General features: G+C 35.4%; 1 protein-coding gene across 1 annotated transcript; it reads right to left on the minus strand.

Annotated features, from left to right (window-relative positions):
- Positions 1-14,481: 14,481 nt before the first annotated feature.
- Positions 14,482-14,928, minus strand: LOC137397341 (zinc finger protein 821-like). Its single transcript, XM_068083632.1, has one exon. The coding sequence runs from the start codon at positions 14,926-14,928 to the stop codon at positions 14,482-14,484; it is 447 nt and encodes a 148-aa protein (XP_067939733.1).
- Positions 14,929-19,888: the final 4,960 nt, after the last annotated feature.

Consider the following 19,888-nt stretch of genomic DNA (forward strand, 5'->3'; position numbering starts at 1 on the left):
TTTCTGATTGGATTCTGCAACAGATTACTGTCTTACCAGTAAACATACTTGCATGGTAGTTGCCTTCTTGTTAGTTTTAGATCTCAAACAGGATTTTAACAACAAATAAAAATTACTTTCATCATCAAACCTTTATTACTACTTGTAAAATCACAGTTTAGAACATTCTAGAATCTGCAAATATGTATTTGCAAGGTATGTCGTGATTTTTGAAACCGCCTTCTTATTGTCTGTTCGGGGTGTCGCTGCAAAATTAACCTGGTTTGTAGCAAGTAAACAAATTTTAGTTGGAGTTGTTCAATCGTTTTTAATTTCTTATACAGATCAAAATACAAGAGCACATCATCAGCAAATAAACCATCACTAATCATCAGATCAGAAATACTTGCATTGATTCAGATGAAGGCTGGCATAGAAGATCACGTTGCCATTGTTCCTCCTCATTTACCTGTTCTGCCATTCTGTAGAGCTACAAAAGGCCTTATTATTTACCTACTGTAAACCAGCATACGGAGTTGACAACCAATTAAAATCATTGTAAACTATGATCCAAATATTTGTGCATTGCATGTGCTGAGACACCTGTTTATTAGTAATCAGGTTCACCTATGGCTACAGAACTCTGCAGCTAGCCAATTAAATAAATATAACTAATGTACTGTTGTGTTATTAATATTATTACTATTATTATAAATATCAATAGTATAGAACTGTGTAAACCATTTTTCTATTGTATTCATTTCATCTAAAGGAAATAATGCTGCAATAATTATTTTTTCCGTATCTCTAGAGTTTGATTAAGAAGGTTATGCTTTTTAGTAAAATTGAATTATTCTGTAATTTTTAAACATAGACAAGTAAGAATATAGCTAAACAGTCATCTGTATTTTCTGTAAGCTCACAACTGAGGTACACAATATAAGGGATACTTAAACTGGCTGCAGGCCACAACCTCCCTATATTTAGCACAGCTTTTAATTCCTATGTTATCCAAGTGAGTTGCAGTCACATGCCAATTATAGCATTAACTTACCTGAATGGGATGTCAAAGTTTAACTGAGCTATGGATGCTGTGTTACCTTTTAAGTATGTGAGCAGTTAGGGGTGTAGAAAGAAAAACAAAGAGTGAGGGGGTCACACTAAACTAAGATGTATCTCAGATTATACACTCTGTATCTTTATATGAAAGTATATTGTCTTTCTGAAGCAAAAGTCATAAACTATTTGGTTTTTCAGTTAAATATTATCACAGGAAGAAAATAACAACTATCCACTCTCAATTTTAGTTCGATCCACTTTTTTTAGTAGTCTTTCATTTTGGGTTCGCTAGTCATACCATAATATTGATTATTGTGGGTGTGTTAGTCTATAGAATCATATAAATATATAAAGATTGTTGGAAACAACTATGAAACTGCAACTTAAAATTCTAATACAAGGCTCATGAATGCAAGCTTAGCCTGTGCTACCTTAGCTTGACTTTCTATGGCAGTTATCATAGTGATTACAGTAGACGATCTGGAACAGACATTGTTCCATGTGTTTATTGAAAGCTTCTTCGTACATCATGACTTCGCGATGTAGGAAAGAATTTGTAGCATCTGCCCATAAGCCCAGTAATCCATTTGGCACATCCACTATCATCCATCCACTATTTTTCTTGCACATGAATCACAATTCCTGACAGAAATCTGTCTTGCGGCATAGCTTTTCTGTTAAAAATGTTCATATTATCTAATGTGGCAGTTTCGTTTTATTGGCGAATCGGGCCAATACGATGTGAAGTATGTATTTTCGTGCTCTGTGGTCTTCACTAAAAAGGTCATCTCTCGTTAATTTGTTGTACATATTGCCAACGACACATCAGAAACATGGGCGTTTGTGCTGTTGGCGTTTTTGAACGCCATTTTCTCAGCTAAGCATCGCTCGCCTTCGAGGCCGACTGATCTATTAGCGATCAATAGAGTTGAGTCAGAAAAGAGGGTTGACTTATACACCAGGTACATGTCGAAACCAGGATTGATAAACCAAACTTTAGACCTTGATTTATACGCTGAGTGAACTTGTACACTGGAATTTACTATGGTATGTTGTGGAGGAGATAGAGAGTTTGTTATACGTGACTTTTGGAAGAGGCTTTTATTTACTCTGTATCTCATATCAACCAATGAGAAGTACTTTAAAGATACCATTGTGATGAGTACCAGCTATTATCAGCAACATCCTTGAACTACGTTTTTTTCATGGTCGAGTCACGTATTCTGATTTTGTGATTTCTATCTTAAAGCTGTTAACATCGTCTGAACACAGTCTCACCTATAACTGAAGTATCAAGATGCATTTGCACTTCTTATAGCATTTTTGGTTTATCAAATTTTAACCAAAGCAACAAGGTATCAAGGTGTCAAGGAATCGGTGCTCAAATGACAAGTTTTTGCTCTGAACAAATAAGAATCTTGTTTTTGCAGTTCTATAATATATTTTTATTGGTCATTATTTACTGTGATAATATTAGGTGTAAGTACATGAGTACGTGAGTGTAGTCATTACCCTGATAACTTGAGTGAGTACTCATGTACAGTGCACCCTCTGAATACTATTATGTATTATTATTATATATTACTAATACCCTGATATACGATTCTTTCACCTTACGAAGTAGAACATGATGATTTTTCTATCTCATCATATGAATCTTATTTCACAAATACGAATTCAACAAAATTTTTGTTCAATTTCAAATTTGGCAGTCCGAGTTCTTATTACGTATGTTGAAATAACAATGATATCGATAATCTGTTTGCCGAAAACTTTTTCCTAATACCTGAAAGAGATACAATGACCGATATTTCTGAGTTCAGCATTTGTCCTGTGAAAAGCGTGGCATAAGATTTCTCTTTAAAACTATTTCCGAGTTGTTGCAATTTCTTTGAACAGAGGGTCAAAGATCAGAGAACTCTCTACAGTATGTATTGCGCATAATACATTGTAACGTTACATTTAATGCAGATCATAACCAATAAATACACCTAATACACTAAAGTTACAGTAGGTAACTATAGTTACTAAGGTTAAAATACTATTTTGTTCCTTATTTTTAATATGTGCAGTACTTGAATAAAATTACTTGTATAAAATGTACTTGTATAAAAGCCCATTGTCTAAACATGCATTCAAATTAAAGTAGTGAAAAGGCATCTAAAGTTAGTTTTGTATACTATAAGCTGTACTCTTAAGGTGTAAAAATTTTAATATAAAATGTTTATTGACAGCTCAGCTTGTATTGAAGGTATCTTTTACAATTCTTTTAAGTTTTCAGCATTTATCTTCCATCCTATTTATATACATGTTTATATGCAAATCTCAGTGTTATGTTAGTAGAGATAGTTCTGATAAATCAATCTGATGTTATTTTGACTTTTTCTTTAAAAGCACTCGGTTAGTTGTGATGGTAGTTGTCTAGCTTCTAGTAAGGTTAGTTGTGATGGTAGTTTTATTGCTTCTAGTAAGGTTAGTTGTGATGGTAGTTGTCTAGCTTCTAGTAAGGTTAGTTGTGATGGTAGTTGTCTAGCTTCTAGTAAGGTTAGTTGTGATGGCAGTTGTATGACTTCTAGTAAGGTTTTTCGTTTTTTTAATTATCAACATGCGAGAAAATACTTTGCATACAGCATCTCAAACAAGCAACAACACAATATCTTTATTAATTATTCAATAATAAGCTAGATCAGAATACATAGTCTATTAACGCCCTTTATAAGTCAGTGTAAAGCCTTTACAGCGAGTGGCCAAGGATTTTGCAAAAATCACCGGTGAGTAGTGGCGGTGAGTGGCGGCGAGTGGCGGCGGTGACTTGCAGCAGTGAGAAAAGCTATGTTAGACAGCTGGCCAGACATACATGCATGTGGTCAGATGAACATTAGGCCTCAACAAATGGTTACACAGAATTCAGCTGATCGACAATATGAATATTTGCGGGCAGTTGGGCAACATGACAAGAAATTTGATATTCGTGTTCAATACTTTGTTACACATTGATACAAGAATGCTCTCTGCGTTTTCATAAAAAAGCATTGTTACCAACCGTTAGTTTCTTCCATGTCGAAGTGTCAGAGCATCCTTATAGTTAATGAGGACAGAAACATTTCTCTCTGACCAGATCTCTTTTGATTGCAGCGTCTGGTACAACCTGATGTTTTTGAAAACCTGCTGCTTGGCAGGGTTCCTCAGGTAGTTCATCTTTATCAATATCATCATGTGGCATGGGATACAGGATGACATCACGAGAATCAAACACCCTGTCTATGCAGACTTTACAGACCATAAAAAGATGTATGCACTTATATAGATTGAAGAGAGGCGTTTTATCATATCAACATTAGTTGTAAGAATAAAATATAGATGAGGCAGCTAAACAAAAGAGAACAGGATAAGAGCAAGGCTTAATTTTCGTTAACCAAAGGGTGGAATAGCAGTCAGCGGTGACTAAAGCAAAAAAAGTTAAAGCTAAAGCTACAGACTAAAGCTTTCATTTAGTCTGTATCTCATATCAACTCATGAGAAATACACTAAAGACAACATTATGATAAGTACCAAGCTATTGTCAGCGATGACATTGAACTATTGGATTTCATAGATAAAGCATGCATTCTGATTTTGAGGTTTCTTTTTAAAGCCGTTAGCATCATCAGAACTGTTAACAGCATCATAATTTCTCACCTGTAACTGAAGTATTAAAGTGTGTAAACATCTGATAGTATTTGTGGTTTACCCAACTTTACGGCAGCAACGGGCGGGTGTGTCTAGGATTTGATTTTCATCCTGAACCAATTAGTCTCATACTTTTTCAGTTCTATCATTATCATTATTATTATTCATTTCTATCATTAATAATATCTATACAGTCAGTGTCAGGCAGTGTATTTACTAATGCTTATCATGAGGTCAATTTGTGTAGTTATTGGGATTGAAGGGAATTCTCCATAGCACCTACTGCTACACATAGACCAACTTGTCAATGTCAAGATTTTACAAATGAATAGACCAATAAACTGTAAAGTTGTTGAATGCGGTTTCTCCTAGTCAACCTGTCTGCTTCTCAAAGGAGCTTCAATATTACAAACTGCCTTGTTCTCGAGTTTACTTGGAATACTATAAAAATGACGCATGTAAAATCTCTCGTTTATAGAAATGTGGAAACAGAAACTATTTTTAATTTAACCTCAATACACTTGTATAAGCTATTGAGTAAATACCAGTAGAATGTTTAGCTGGCTGCATAGGATTGCATCATACTGCAAGAGGTAGACTAAATGTGATATGACTGAACTTGGTTCCATTATTAATAAAAATATTAAAAATATTTTACTACTGCTGTGGATTGGTTTAGGTAGAGGACAACTTCCTTTGCTTTATCTCTACTAAAATTACTTTGGCATCTATCATTTCCATCTAATCAAAATAGCAGGTAATCAACAGATTGTGAGGTAGAACAAGGATTGTGCACGAGATGGTAGAGTGACTAGGAATAGAGGAAAGACCATATGCGCACATCTATCAACTAGAGTGGTGCAAATTAATTCAAACTGTGTGATGTTTTATCAATTGTGTTTAACGACATACCTTGCACTGGTACAAACAAGGTAACTAACTCTTACTGTATACTGGTACAAGCAGTCAGACATTGTGCACTGATACAAGCAAAGTCACATGCTATACACATGTTTAAGTAAAGGCACAAACAATACACTTGTACAAACAAAGTCATCTCCTGTACATTGGTACAACAAAGGTCATATTCCGTACACTGGTACAAGCATGCTCGCATACTGTACGCTGATGCAAGAAAAGTCAAATACATACACTGGTACAAGTAAGGTCACATCTTGTATACTGATACAATCAAAGTCACATACTGTACATTGATACAAGGAAGGTCACATACTGTACACTGGTACAATGAAGGTCACATACTGTACACTGGTACAATGAAGGTCACATACTGTACACTGGTACAAGGAAGTTCACATACCGTACACTGGTATAAGTAAGGTCACATACCGTACACTGGTACAAGTAAGTTCACATATAGTACACTGGTATAAGAAAGGTCACATACTGAACACTGGTACAAACAAGGTCACATATTGTATACTGGTACAAGCAAGGTCACATACTGCACTGGTAAAAACAAGGTCACATGCTTTACAATCGTTCAAGTGAGCTTGCTTTAATGATGTACATGTATAAGGGAACAAACTAAAATACTATTTTATAACTTTGTCCCAAAAGATTACCATATGAAATAAGGTTAAGCTTTATTCACCATAGATAAAAGCAAATCATTTTCATTTTATCTACATTTTGTAATGCATATTTATTTACATTTACAATGAAAATTATATGAAAGAAGCTCTGAAAAGAAGCTATGAAAAGAGGCTCTGAAATCAGCACAACAAAAAGAGTAAAGAGCTACTATGTTACTACATCGTAGACTAGATAATATATTTTATTTTTTATATCCAGTTTATTTGAGCTCAATATTAAAGTACATGTAAGTTGTGGCCCAGGGGAGACTAGTTATTTATTGATTGGGTTAACATTATTTTATATTAAAGCTCAAGACACACATATCTTCTGTAGTGCAAGTATACTGCATTACAACGAAATTTTTTTGAATCTTTAATTAATGTCCTACAAAAGGAACAAAGAGTTCACACTGGTGCTCATTCATTCAGGAGAAAACAACTCATGATGAACCCACAGTCAAGTATTAGAGATTCCAACAATAGTTTATAAGTTTAAATCATACATAAATATATTATCATTTATATAAAACCATTTATTTTTTGACAGAGGAAGCTATTTCAAAATACATGTACATGTATGACAAAAAATTCACCCAAGGTACAAACAATACAAAGGATACTTAAACTGGCTGCCGGCCATAACTTTCCTATTTCTAGCTCAGTGTTTATTTTTTATGTCATACAAGTGACCTGCAGTCACATGTCATTATTTATAGCATTCACTCACCTGCATGAGATGTCAAAGTTGCAATGAGCTACGAATGCTACCTTACCTCTTTAAGTATGTGAGTGGTCTAGGACTGTTAGGGGTGTAGAAAGGAAAACAAAGAGTAAGGGGTTACACTAGACTACGTTGTATCTCAGACTACACACTCTGTATCTTTATATGAAAGTAAATTTTGTTTTACAGCCAAAATCATAAACCACTTTGTTTTCCAGGTAATTATTATCACATAAAATGAATAACAACTAAGTACTTTCAATTTTTGTTCAATTCATACCTTTAGAGAGCATTTGCTTCTGGTTTGTTAAACATTACATTTTGCTATTGAATGTCAATTAAAAGGAAATACAGTCATGCATATGTATCGCATTTATTTTTTAAATGTGTTAACCATTTGTCAATCAATTTATGATATCAACAATAAATCTTTATATAGTTAAGACAAGCTCTGCTCATACAGCTGCTGCCAGTTTTTGACAGCAAACAAGAGACTGCCTTATTATACATATCATCTAGCTCTTCTTAGCTTTTGAACACCCCTAGTAGCTCTTCTTAGCTTTGAAATACCCTACTAGCTTTTATTAGCTTCTGAAGACCCTTACTAGCTCCCCTTAGCTGCTGAAGACACATACTAGCTCCCCTTAGCTTCTGAAGACCTCAACTTAGTCCAACATACCTCCAACCGTCATAAAGTACATTTACACTGCAGTTATTTATAAACCCAGTGAGCTGTCATCTAAAAACATATATTTATAGTCTAGAATAATACAAATATATCAAAATTGTTAGAAGCAACTATGAACCTGCAACTTTAAATGTTAATCAAATGTCCTGAATGCAAGCTTAGCTTGTGCTACCTTAGCTTGACCTTCCATGATAGCTAATATTGTAGTTACAGTAGACAATCTAGAACAGACATTGTTCCAGATGCTTATCTAAAGTATTTTCTACAACAGTTTTCAGCATTTATCTTCCATACTATTTATATACATGTATATATGCAAATCTCAGTGTTATGTTAGTAGAGATAGTTCTGATAGATCTATCTGATGTTATTTTGACTTTTTCTTTAAAAGCACTCGGTTAGGTGTGATGGTAGTTGTCTAGCTTCTAGTAGCTTGGCAGGGTTTCTCAGGTAGTTCATCTTCATCAATATCATCATGTGGCATGGGACACGAGATGACATCACGTGGACCAAACACCCTGTCTATGCAGACTTTACAGACCCTAAAGAGATGTATGCACTTAAATAGATTGAAGAGGGACTTTACAGACCCTAAAGAGATGTATGCACTTATATAGATTGGAGAGGGACTTTACAGACCCTAAAGAGATGTGTGCACTTATATAGATTGAAGAGGGGTGTTTTATCATATCAATATTAGTTGTAAGAATAAATCTAGATGAGACAGCTAAACAAAAGAGAACAGGATAAGAGCAAGCCTTAATTTCGTTAACCAACGGGTGGAATAGGCAGTCAGAGGTGACTAAAGCAGGGTGGATCGTTAACACCTAAGTTAAAAATCTACCTCTGTCCTTTGCACATTGGGCATTCTCTACTAGAGAACATGAGAACACTACCAAGCATAGTCACTACATGACAGTGCATGTCATTACTATTAGGTGACAAAAGCTTGAGAAATTTAGTAAATTTTTCAATAAAAGGATTTTAAATAACCGTTCTCAATTAACTATGACTTTTTTTAAAAGCACTCAAATACATCATACAGCATCTCAAATAAGCAATAGCATATTTGCTTTGTTAACTATTCAATAATAAGCTAGATCAGAATGCTTAGTCCATAGATATAGTAAACCATAGATATGCAATAATCAAAATAAGTGAGGCCTATAAATAGGATGACCGCAACGTCATGATGATGTGTAAAGTGAATCAGCTGATCTATGAATTCCTATTGACTTAGCACTAAAAACTGCATAAATATTCCATAGTTTGTGCATCTGAGACTGCATATTTTATTGAAAATATATAAAACTGACTTTGGATGAGGAAGACAAGAATCTTACACACATGGTAATGGATAACACCAATAATTTAGAAGCTTCTATATCATTGATAATACAAAGAGTGACCAAATAGAAATTAAACTAATAACAAACTAATCAATCAAATGAGATTTAGAAGCAGTTAAGCTGAACCACTGTATTAAACACCCATTAGACATGACTGAAAATAACTAGACGAGATAGTTTTTGTCTAAGGTTGGTTGAACTAGATTCCTGCTTTGAAGCGGCATAGTGCATTCTGATTTTAACATAGCGATTACATACATACAGTTAGCATTGGGATTTGGTGTGAGATCTGCTTTTATGAGCAGTGGTCGAAGTGTAGATCTAAAGCACTGCACACTTGGGTTATTGTTATAGCCACCCTTAGATCGTATCTTGAAAAACAGACTCTCAATGTGATCCTGATTGATCTTAAAGGTTGACTTGCAACAAAATTCACATTACAGTTATTTGGTATCAAAGGATTCACCATGTCTAACTCTGCTGTGTTGTAGGTGCAAAATACATGTACATGTATGTGAAAATGTGATTACAAGCTCTTAAAAGCTCAAAAACGAAAAGCCGCCGTAGATTGAAGTCTGTTTATTTCTCTGACGCAGTCATTACAGTTTGGTTATTGTCTTGTCACGTGATGTTCTCACATGAATTGAAAGGCCAATAAAAAGCTCAATATAAAACTTATTGTAGCACTAGTTTATGACAAACACTTCGGGTTTTACTGAAGACCCCGTATCAAATATAGATGCTTGCTACTTTACCGTTTTGTTTCGGCTTGATCTAATCGTCGAGTCGTAATATGATCATGTGACCCGATACTTTGCAAATAATTTTTGCAACACTTTTTGATTATCACAGGTGACCATCAGGCTCGTCTTGATTATCAGACAATGATATGTACTCCTTCGAGCTAAGGTTAAAAAATTAAAAAAATTTTTACGGTAAGTTACAAGATATCAGTGCTAAAAGTTACAGCATTACAATGACGATGAAATAGACGTGTAAGAACAATAGACATGGTTTTATTGAAAGCGTGAAGTATATTTGTGAAAATATTTCGACGAATGAGGTTGCATGAAAGTGTAAACAGAAACCATCTCCCACAACTACGTCACATTTGAGCCGTTTTGGAAAGAGAATCCAAACTACGGCGGTCTCGTGTGGCTGCGATTAACTGTTCGTTTTTTAGCTTTTAAGGGCTTATAATCACATTCCCACATATTTTGCACCTACAACACAACAGAGTAAGACATGGTGATTCTTTTGATATCAAATAACTGTAATGTGAATTTTGTTGTAAGTCAACCTTAAACTTAAATTAACTGGTACAAGGAAGGTCACATACTGTACACTGGTACAAGGAAGGTCACATACTGTACATTGGTACAAGCAAGGTTACATACTGTACACTGGTACAAACAAGGTCACATACTGTACACTGGTACAAGGAAGGTCACATACTGTACATTGGTACAAGCAAGGTTACATACTGTACACTGGTACTAACATGGTCACATACTGTACACTGGTACAAGCAAGGTCACATACTGTACACTGGCACAAACAAGGTCACATACTGTACACTGGTCAAAACAAGGTCACATTCTTTACACTGATATAAGCGAGGTCACATGCTGTACATTGGTACAAGGAAGGTCACATACTGTAGACTGGTACAAGCAAGGTCACATTTTGTACACTGGTGCAAACAAGGTCACATAATGTACACTGGTAAAAACAAGGTCACATACTGTACACGGGTATAAGTAAGGTCACATACTGTACATTAATACAAGCATACAATCTACTTTTGACAAGTTCCAAATTAAATATTAATTCTATCGATTACAGTCATATCATATAGTTATGCATGGTGTGACAATCGCCAGATTTGGCAGCATTATTGATGATAATAAGGTAGAAATAGAATTGAGCCCACCATATTAATATGAGAGCCTTGTCTGTCTGTAAATGTAAATCATTAAAATATGATTCACATTTACTAGGCAGTGGATGTCAGCTCTGTGTACAACTCTAAAGTTACCTCGTCTCTTCCCACGGCTCACCATTGGTCTGGAAATCACTAAATACATTTAATTGTCTATTATTGTAATATTTGTCTGTGCATTTATAACGAAAATATAGTAATATCTGAATACAGTTAAAAATATTGCCGATGGAAGGGTCAAAGCTTTTGTAAACTATCGCGCTCATTTATCGAAGAATATATGCGTGCTTCAAAGAGGGAACTGCTTTATCTAGCTCACACTAGATACCCGAAGAGCTTATGATGACAAAAATCAGCTGATAAATGAGAGCTTAAGATAGGCCGAGGCCTTAGACAAAAACAAACATATTTGGAATATATGAAAACAATGTTTTATGGAAGGTCATTCTAGGAATACTAATTTTTTCTCACAGCAGCAACATATAAAAAGCAACTCATTTTATGATCTTGGACTTATATCTAACTCTTCTCCGCTACTGACTGATCAAAATGTGTTTTATTTTGGGGGAGTAAAATACGCAGAACATTTTCAGGTGTACAGCTATCCTTGCATTGATAGCTGTACACCTAAAAATGATCTGCATATTTCACAAATGTACAGCTATCATTTCATTGATAGCTGTACGATATTTATATTTCTACTAGCTGTGCCTCCAGGCATTGCCCGGGTGTTAAAAATCAGCTTATAAAGTAAGTAAGCTAGTAAGCTTGCTAATTCTAAGCTAGTAAGCTAGTAATTCCAGTAAGCTAGTTAATAAGTGCTAGGCTTCTAATGGTGGTAGACAATGATGTTGTGTCAGCATTGTTGTCTAGCTACAGCTAATCTAATAATAGCTACAGCCGGAATGACAGACGACAGACATACTTTGTGAAGTATATATATAGATAGAAAATATGCGCGTAGGCACATTAGGTAGTAGGTGTTACACCACATACACATAGCTAATGTATACATGTAGGTCTAAATTCATATAAGCATGTTCTGAATATAAAAATACACTTGCTTTTTCTTCACCATTACCTCTTGCAAACCCAGGAACAACAGCTCAAACTCTTTCGCCTTTTAGGGGTGCAAGCATCCTTGATCAAGAAAACCCGCCTTAACCAATGCGCTTCTATTGAATAAAGACCATTAAACAGGATAAAACATTGAAGTACCACAACAGAGTAACCAGGAATGTATTGTTTGCAATTATAATATTCCACCAATAATTTTTTTATGAAACTAGAAGCAGTGTCCGCTGACCTCATCAACAAGATCTGCTGCTGAACACATTAAACGTCATGAAATGTTTCTTAAATAGTTTGTTACTGTAAACCCTCTATTTGAACACCACCTCTAATAGAATGCCACTATAGGGGAATGGTTAAATACCAGAGCAACTTAGCATTTAAATAAAAGTTTAAACTCATCAGAAACCGGGCAAATCTACGAGCATTACAGACAGAGTTTGGCAGTGTGCTATGACTAAGGAAATGGACAATCGATTGTCAGCTTTTATTATGAGATGCTAATGAGATGTGGGATCAATACTTACACAAATTCTTTCACTATATTTTTATGGTATGCAGGTTTTTGGAACTTTCTGTTTACGATGAACTTGCACAAATTTTTAGGATATTTTATCAGAAAGTATCAGTGTTTTTTGATGATTTACGATCATTTTTGATGTTAGAAGTGATCTGACTGCCAGGATGTTTTAAAAGTAAAATTAATAAAATTTGATCACAATTAAACACTTAGATCAAGTGAAAGTGTGATTATGAGTTTCATAATTATAAACAGGCCGATATAATAGAGTCGCGTAATGCTGCAACATGAAGGTAATAGCTGATATCAACTGCTGATATCAACTATAGCAATGATAACCAACTCGTGATGTCATTTCGCGCATATTTTTCTTCTGAGCGTAGAATTTTGTGGATTTTAATCTTGAAACATCCTGACAGTCAGATCACCTCAAACATCAAATACGTGCACAATCGCAAATGATAAAAAATCCAATATTTTTGGATAAAATCTGCTAAAATTATGTGTAAGTTCATTTTTAATGATTTTTCACAAAAATATGGCTATTTTCTTAGTTATTTGAATTCCCATTGTAGAAATGTCCTGTACTAGCAGTAAACATCAACATGGGGTGTACTAGCAACTAAACATCAACATTGGGTGTACTAGCAACTAAACATCAACATGGGGTGTACCAGCAACTAAACATCAACATGGGGTGTACTAGCACTAAACATCAACATGGGGTGTACTAGCACTAAACATCAACATTGGGTGTACTAGCAACTAAACATCAACATGGGGTGTACTAGCACTAAGCATCAACATGGGTGTACTAGCAACTAAACATCAACATGGGGTGTACCAGCAACTAAACGTCAACATGGGGTGTACTAGCACTAAACATCAACATGGGGTGTACTAGCACTAAACATCAACATGGGGTGTACTAGCAACTAAGCATAAACATTGGGTGTACTAGCACTAAACATCAACATATATATATAACTTTATTGTCAATTATTCTATCGCTATTATTAAGGTATTTTTACAAAAAACCTGGGGCATTGTTAGTTTGTGCTCTATCACTTGTTTTATATTATAACTAGCTGCATTACCCGTGTTCGAGAACAGATTTACGCAAAGAAATAGTTTTATTGAGAGTTGTCTTTCATACTGTAAAACAACTCCAAATATGCAATCTACTGAAATTTTTGTGCTGATCTGACTGCATACACATATGCAGTTGTATATGTCAATAATGTTGGAGACCAATGGAAATATGCGATGTGATTTACAGCTAGTCTACAATGCATCAGTCTCGAACCACTCAAATCGGAATTGTCCTAATTTTGTACACAGAACTGATAATGAAATTGACATTGCTAGGCAAACTGACGTTCTTCAAACTGGCAGTATTGAAAAGTTTTACATATTTTAAGAAATTCTAGAAAATATTTTCCTATTGCACTGCTTAGCTATCACCAGCATTTATTGAATTGAGACTTCTACATGCTTGAAACACTAATCATGACTCACCAGTTCTTTGTCTATAGCCTGTGTTTTGACATGGTATATACAAACTGTGCAGCAGTAATGTGGTCGTGTTGATAAAATTTATTATCAATAAAATCTACTATATAAACTACATATATGGCCTCTCGCCTTTTCAACATAAGGCATTATATCTGGAGCGTTTTTGGACATTCGTCCCATAGAAAAATTCGGCCCTATACTATGTTGCAGGACTGTAGTCAAGTGCAAAGTTCTCTGTCCATACACGGCGCCTGGTAGCAGCTGCTGTAGTTAGTGCATCTCGCTGTTGTCACCGTTTCATCTGCTCAGAAAATTCAGCTCACCGAGCAGCTGTTGTAGCTAGTGCATCATGTTCTTGTCGCCGCCGCATCTACTTGGAGGTTTCTGCACGTCTGGCCAATGTAGCGGCGGCTCTGAGCCGTTTGAGTCGCTGCTGGGTCGGTTCAGTAGTCTCTGCACTTCTAGCAGCTGCAGCATCTATTCTGGCCTGCTCTCGATGTACCTGTGTTTGTTCAGCGGTTTCTGCTCTTTTTGCAGCTGCTATGTTGTTTCGTTGTAGGCGTAACTGCGTTTGTTCTGCAGTTTCTGCACTTCTAGCAGATGCAGTAGCAGTTCCGCTTCGTTGTGGGCGTAGCTGCGTTTGCTCTGCAGTTTCTGCACTTCTAGCAGATGCAGTAACAGTTCCGCTCCGTTGTGGGCGTAGCTGCGTTTGCTCTGCAGTTTCTGCTCGTCTAGCTGCTGCTTTGCGAATTCGGTCCCTCTCTCTACGGGAATCAATCTGTTCTTGCGTTTGAGCAGTAGGCTTTTTGGAAGACATTGCACTGCTTGAAGCATTTCTAAAATTGAATGAGATTGTGTGCTTTTTTTGTAATATACACTGCTCGCTTTCTTCTCACCGTCGCCTATCGCAACGCTCGGAGAGCCCGTGCAAGTTCTGTAGTAGCTGTAGATCTGTAGTACTTGTAGCTGAAAAAAAGTGAAAGTAACTCAGCTGCGGAAGGAAATGAACATGTTTACTATCACAAACAGTGGCAAATCCAACGTTTTCAACCCTTTCACCGAAGTAGACTCATTTATGCGTTTTCTATGGTCGACCGCCGTAGACGCAATATTTGCGACTTTCCCAGCAATTGCTAGCAACTGAATTTTATTATTCGTTGATAACATAACCAACGATCTTTAAGACTTTTATAGTAGTGACAGTGTTGTCCAAAGATTTCTCTATAAAATTAGCCCAAAATTTAACTTGAAATCTTCGTTTGAGAATTTCCAACTTAAAAACGAAGATTTTTTGTGCGAGTTCATTAAATGCGTCCGAGTTAAAAAACCAATAACTACTTATGTTGATGAAATTATAGCCATATCAAATTTTTGTGATTACACAGATAATTAAAATGCACAAAGTATAGACACAACGAACTTTTTGTATAACAGTGCTTGTTAACATGTTGGCAAAATGAAGTATATAACCAAAACAAACGTTCTAGATCGAGATTGAAATTGAGAAAATAATGTATACATATTAAGCAATATCGGCAAACTGGTTGGCAGTAGGCCGATAGCTAAATTTGTACACGAACGCGAGTGAAAGGATTATGTAGTGGAAGTGTGGCAATTCATATACAATACAACATTGATTAAGAAATACTTACCTTTTTATGTAGAAATTTAGTAGGAGAGAACTGCGTTTTCCAGTGACCGCAATAAACCAACGTTCGCGTGACCTTCTCGGTACACGTTGGCAGTAAAAATTAATCGCATGTAAATTACTACTGATTAATTTATTTTATTTAATGATTAGTACATTTGTATAGCTGTATAGGCAGCCGGACTCAGGACGGTGCTTTATAACACGGCAGCAAATTTACTGTTTCAAACGCGCCAGTGTCGTTGGGCGCCGTAAAGAGGCACGCGCTAACCGAAGGTGATGTGTTTTGTGTAAAACCGATGAATAGGTAGGTTGTATAGATGCGTGTATTAACCGTCGATTCCCGTTAATGCGCCCTAGATACCTAGTAGCGGGTAATAGTCGGAAAAGTACGGTACTCTATAAGGCGGACAATCAATCACACGCACGCACGCACACACACAACGATTGCCGTTTATATAGTAGATAATTTACCATCACTCCTTTCACAATTATCGTTATTTGCCACAAATCCCTGATAGAGAAAGCAAACTGGCAGACCAGCGTCAACAATGGTGCCTTATATATATCTACTAGTTGAATGCCCGGGTAATAAAAGTCTTTGCACAGAAAACTTGTTTGTATTTAACATATAAAAATAGTTCCCATTCTTACTTTCAATCTTCATATCATGAGAGAAGTGTTGTGTTAAGTTTAAATAAATTAAGAGAAAAATAAAACAACTGTTAAGGTTTTAAAACATTGTCACACAACTGTAACTTTCAAACTTTATATTATAAAAAAATGTTTTGTATAGGTCAAAAAAATTAAGAAACAACATAAAACAACTATAAAAGTGTTTAAATGTAAATGTGAAATAGTTAGCAAGTAATAGCTTAATTAGGTCCGTTTTGCTACAATTACAATAAAATTGATTTGGTAAGGGTACAATTATTATGAACTGAGAAAACAAAATAAATATCTTGAATATGTTGAATTAATAATAACAATTCACGCATTGAATGTGTACGTATAAAAAAGTTACTGTTCCAGCAGAAGCGATCTATCAAAACTTTGAATACGACGATACTGGTACCTCTCGATACTGGTACAAATGTAAAAATGAGATATCGGACTGTCTTTGTCTGTTACTTTGTCTGAGCGAATGGAGAGAGAATGTATAGAGGCTATTCCTACTCAAGATAATACAATTGTCCACGTGAAAAATATTAGCCTTTACTGATTTAGCAATCAAATCTTACGAAAAACCGGAAAAAGAAGTGTAACCCATATTTGAAATTGAAATGGCGCAATTAAAAGTTACAAATTAAAAAAAATGAGTAATGGTAGCAAAAATTTGTTTTTAAACATTTTCAACAAATAACAAATGCAAAAGGCAGTATTAGTTAATACTCAAAAGTGCACATTTGGCGTGCGCTTTTTCACCGTATGCATGTGTGTGCGTGTGTGTGTGGTATACACTATATTATAAGTGCAACATACTTATAAGGTCTGTATAGCGCAGTGGTTAGGCGCGTGGATTGGAAGATAGCAGTTATAATCACCGTGAGTTCAAATGAAGTGAGCTTTTAATCCAAGAATTTAATAGCTATAGCTTGACATACGCATATGTTGGTCCCAATAGAAAAAGTAGGTTTACAGCCTCAACATAAGCATTACACTTTTAAGATACATCACTACTTGATCTTTTTCAACAGATTTTCACTTTTTTATAGATTAATTACCAAGATTCACAGCATATTGATTTTGAGCTAGACGCATATGATTAGTCATCGTTGTACACAAATTGTACAATAGTAGTAACCTTGGAAATCACTTCAATCATGAGTTTTACAATACTACTGCTGCAATGATTCAGATGGAGGCCCAGTGGTTGGTTATGGATGTGAGTTTGGCTGGTAATGTATATGATCACACATCACCTTTCAAAATTCAATTTTCATGAGTAGTGAAAAAAGGAAGGGGAGTTTAATATTACATCATGCATGCACCACCGGCAAAGAAATTTTTTTTCCAAAAGCTGGTTGTGCATCAGCGAGTTTCAAATTCTTATTAGTTTTAACATAGACTTACTAAAAATGTTGTGTCAGCTTTTTTTAAAGTCATGAAATGCTGCTTTCCCCACCTCCAATCCCATCAAGCAAACAACATTCTCCTACTACAGGCTTGCAAAGGTGTACTTCAATGTATCCCTAAAAGTTTGACACCTAATTTACATCATGCTGACCTTTTTAAATTAGTTTTAGTGCCAATCAGTTGTGCAGCATGTCTTTGCACTAATCGAGGCTTGGGATTTACTTTCCATTGGTTTCCAAAGACTGACTTACTACGGAACCAATGGCTGGTGAATATGAACGTCTCTCCTCTTTCAAATCTGGTAAAGAGAGCAAACTGTGGCAGCCCACCAGCTCATCACGTTTATGCTCAGTATGTTGTGACATTTTATAAAGAGATTAGGTGTAGTGCAAAGTACTAAGTACAAAAGACCACTTATTTAATAAGTTTTAACAAAAACGTTGCTAGTACAAGCTGTAGCCTAGCGGAAAGGAATCTTGTACAAAACTAAAAATTCCCAAGTTTGAAAAAAATCTTAGTCTTTGTAAGCAACTCATGTCATCACCCATTGTGTCACTTCAACAGGTTTGTTTGCTCGTGGGTTGATTAGGTTTATCATCCCTGTGTATAAACCTAGCCTTGATAACATCACTAAAGAAACCTGTGGCAGCTCTTAGAGAGGTGGCCTTACATACCGTCAGAAAAGAGTATTGCGAAGGAGCACTTAAGCACCCAACACAACAAGCATTCACAGCATTAGAGTCTGTAGAAAAAGTTTTCAGACAGTAGATGAAGCACTAGATGAAACCTAAGGTTCACTGATTGACTTTTTGTGGAACAGGTTGACACACGCAAGCTTTGAGACAGGAACAGCCTGTAAGCATAACACGCTAGAACTTATCATTAAGAAATCCCTAAGAATTAGGCTTCACATTTATTGTAAAAAAAAGACCAAGCTAGCTGTGGGAAAATCTCACACACATTGATTTGAAAGCTGATTTTTGCGTGATCTGGTGAAAAGAGTTCCGTAATTTCGTCATTTCAGTATTGTACATTTGCTTTATTTATGTCTATGTTTAAATATTGTAGATACCTATTGTAGATAAATATTTGTTTTAGTAATTAGAATGTTTCATTTTTTATGTTTTGTAACTTTATGCATATTTTATTTGTATTGTTTAGATGTGTGTCTGTATCTGATAACCGAGTTTTTGGTTTTACTACTAAATATGCAAAATATTTGTAAACTGGATATTGCATATTGCATATTTTTTGTACCATGTAATACTTGTATACTATATCATAAATTTGATAGATGTACCGCCAGCACTGAAAGTTCCCTAGTCCATTAAGTGGAAGATGTTTCAGCTTTTTCTATCATACTGTTAAAGGTTGACTTGCAAAAAAATTCACATTACAGTTATTTAGTATCAAAAGATTCCCCATGTCTTACTCTGTTGTGTTGTGGGTGCAAAATATATGGGAATGTGATTACAAGCTCTTAATAGCTAAAAAACGAACAGTTAATCAAACCCACGCTAGACCACCGTAGTTTAGATTCTCTTTTCAAAACGGCTCAAATGGGACGTACTTGTTACAGGATGGTTTCTGTTTACACTTTCACGCAACCTCATTCGCCAAAATATTTTCACAAATATACTTGACGCATTCAATAAAACTATGTCTATTGTTCTTACACGTCTGTTTTATCATCATTGTAATGCTGTCACTTTTAGCACTGATATCTTATAACTTACCGTAAAAATTCGTTAAACTTTTTAACCTTAGCTCGAAGGAGTACATATCATTGTCTGATAATCATGACGAGCCTGCTGGTTACCTGTGATAATCAAAAAGTGCTGCAAAAATTATTTACAAAGTATTGAGTCACATGATCAGATTATGACTAGACGATTAGATCAAGCCGAAACAAAACTTTAAAGTAGCGAGCATCTATATTTGATACGTGGTCTTCGCTAAAATCTGAAGTGTGTGTCATAAACTAGTGCTACGATAAATTTTATATTGAGCTTTTTATTGGCCTTTCAATCCACGTGAGAACATCATGTGACAA

Source organism: Watersipora subatra, chromosome 5 (assembly GCF_963576615.1).
Source record: "Watersipora subatra chromosome 5, tzWatSuba1.1, whole genome shotgun sequence".
NCBI lineage: Eukaryota > Metazoa > Bryozoa > Gymnolaemata > Cheilostomatida > Watersiporidae > Watersipora > Watersipora subatra.

Excerpts from the sequence above, each read along its gene's own strand:
- LOC137397341 (XM_068083632.1), bottom strand. The coding sequence starts at position 14,928 with ATGTCTTCCAAAAAGCCTACTGCTCAAACGCAAGAACAGATTGATTCC.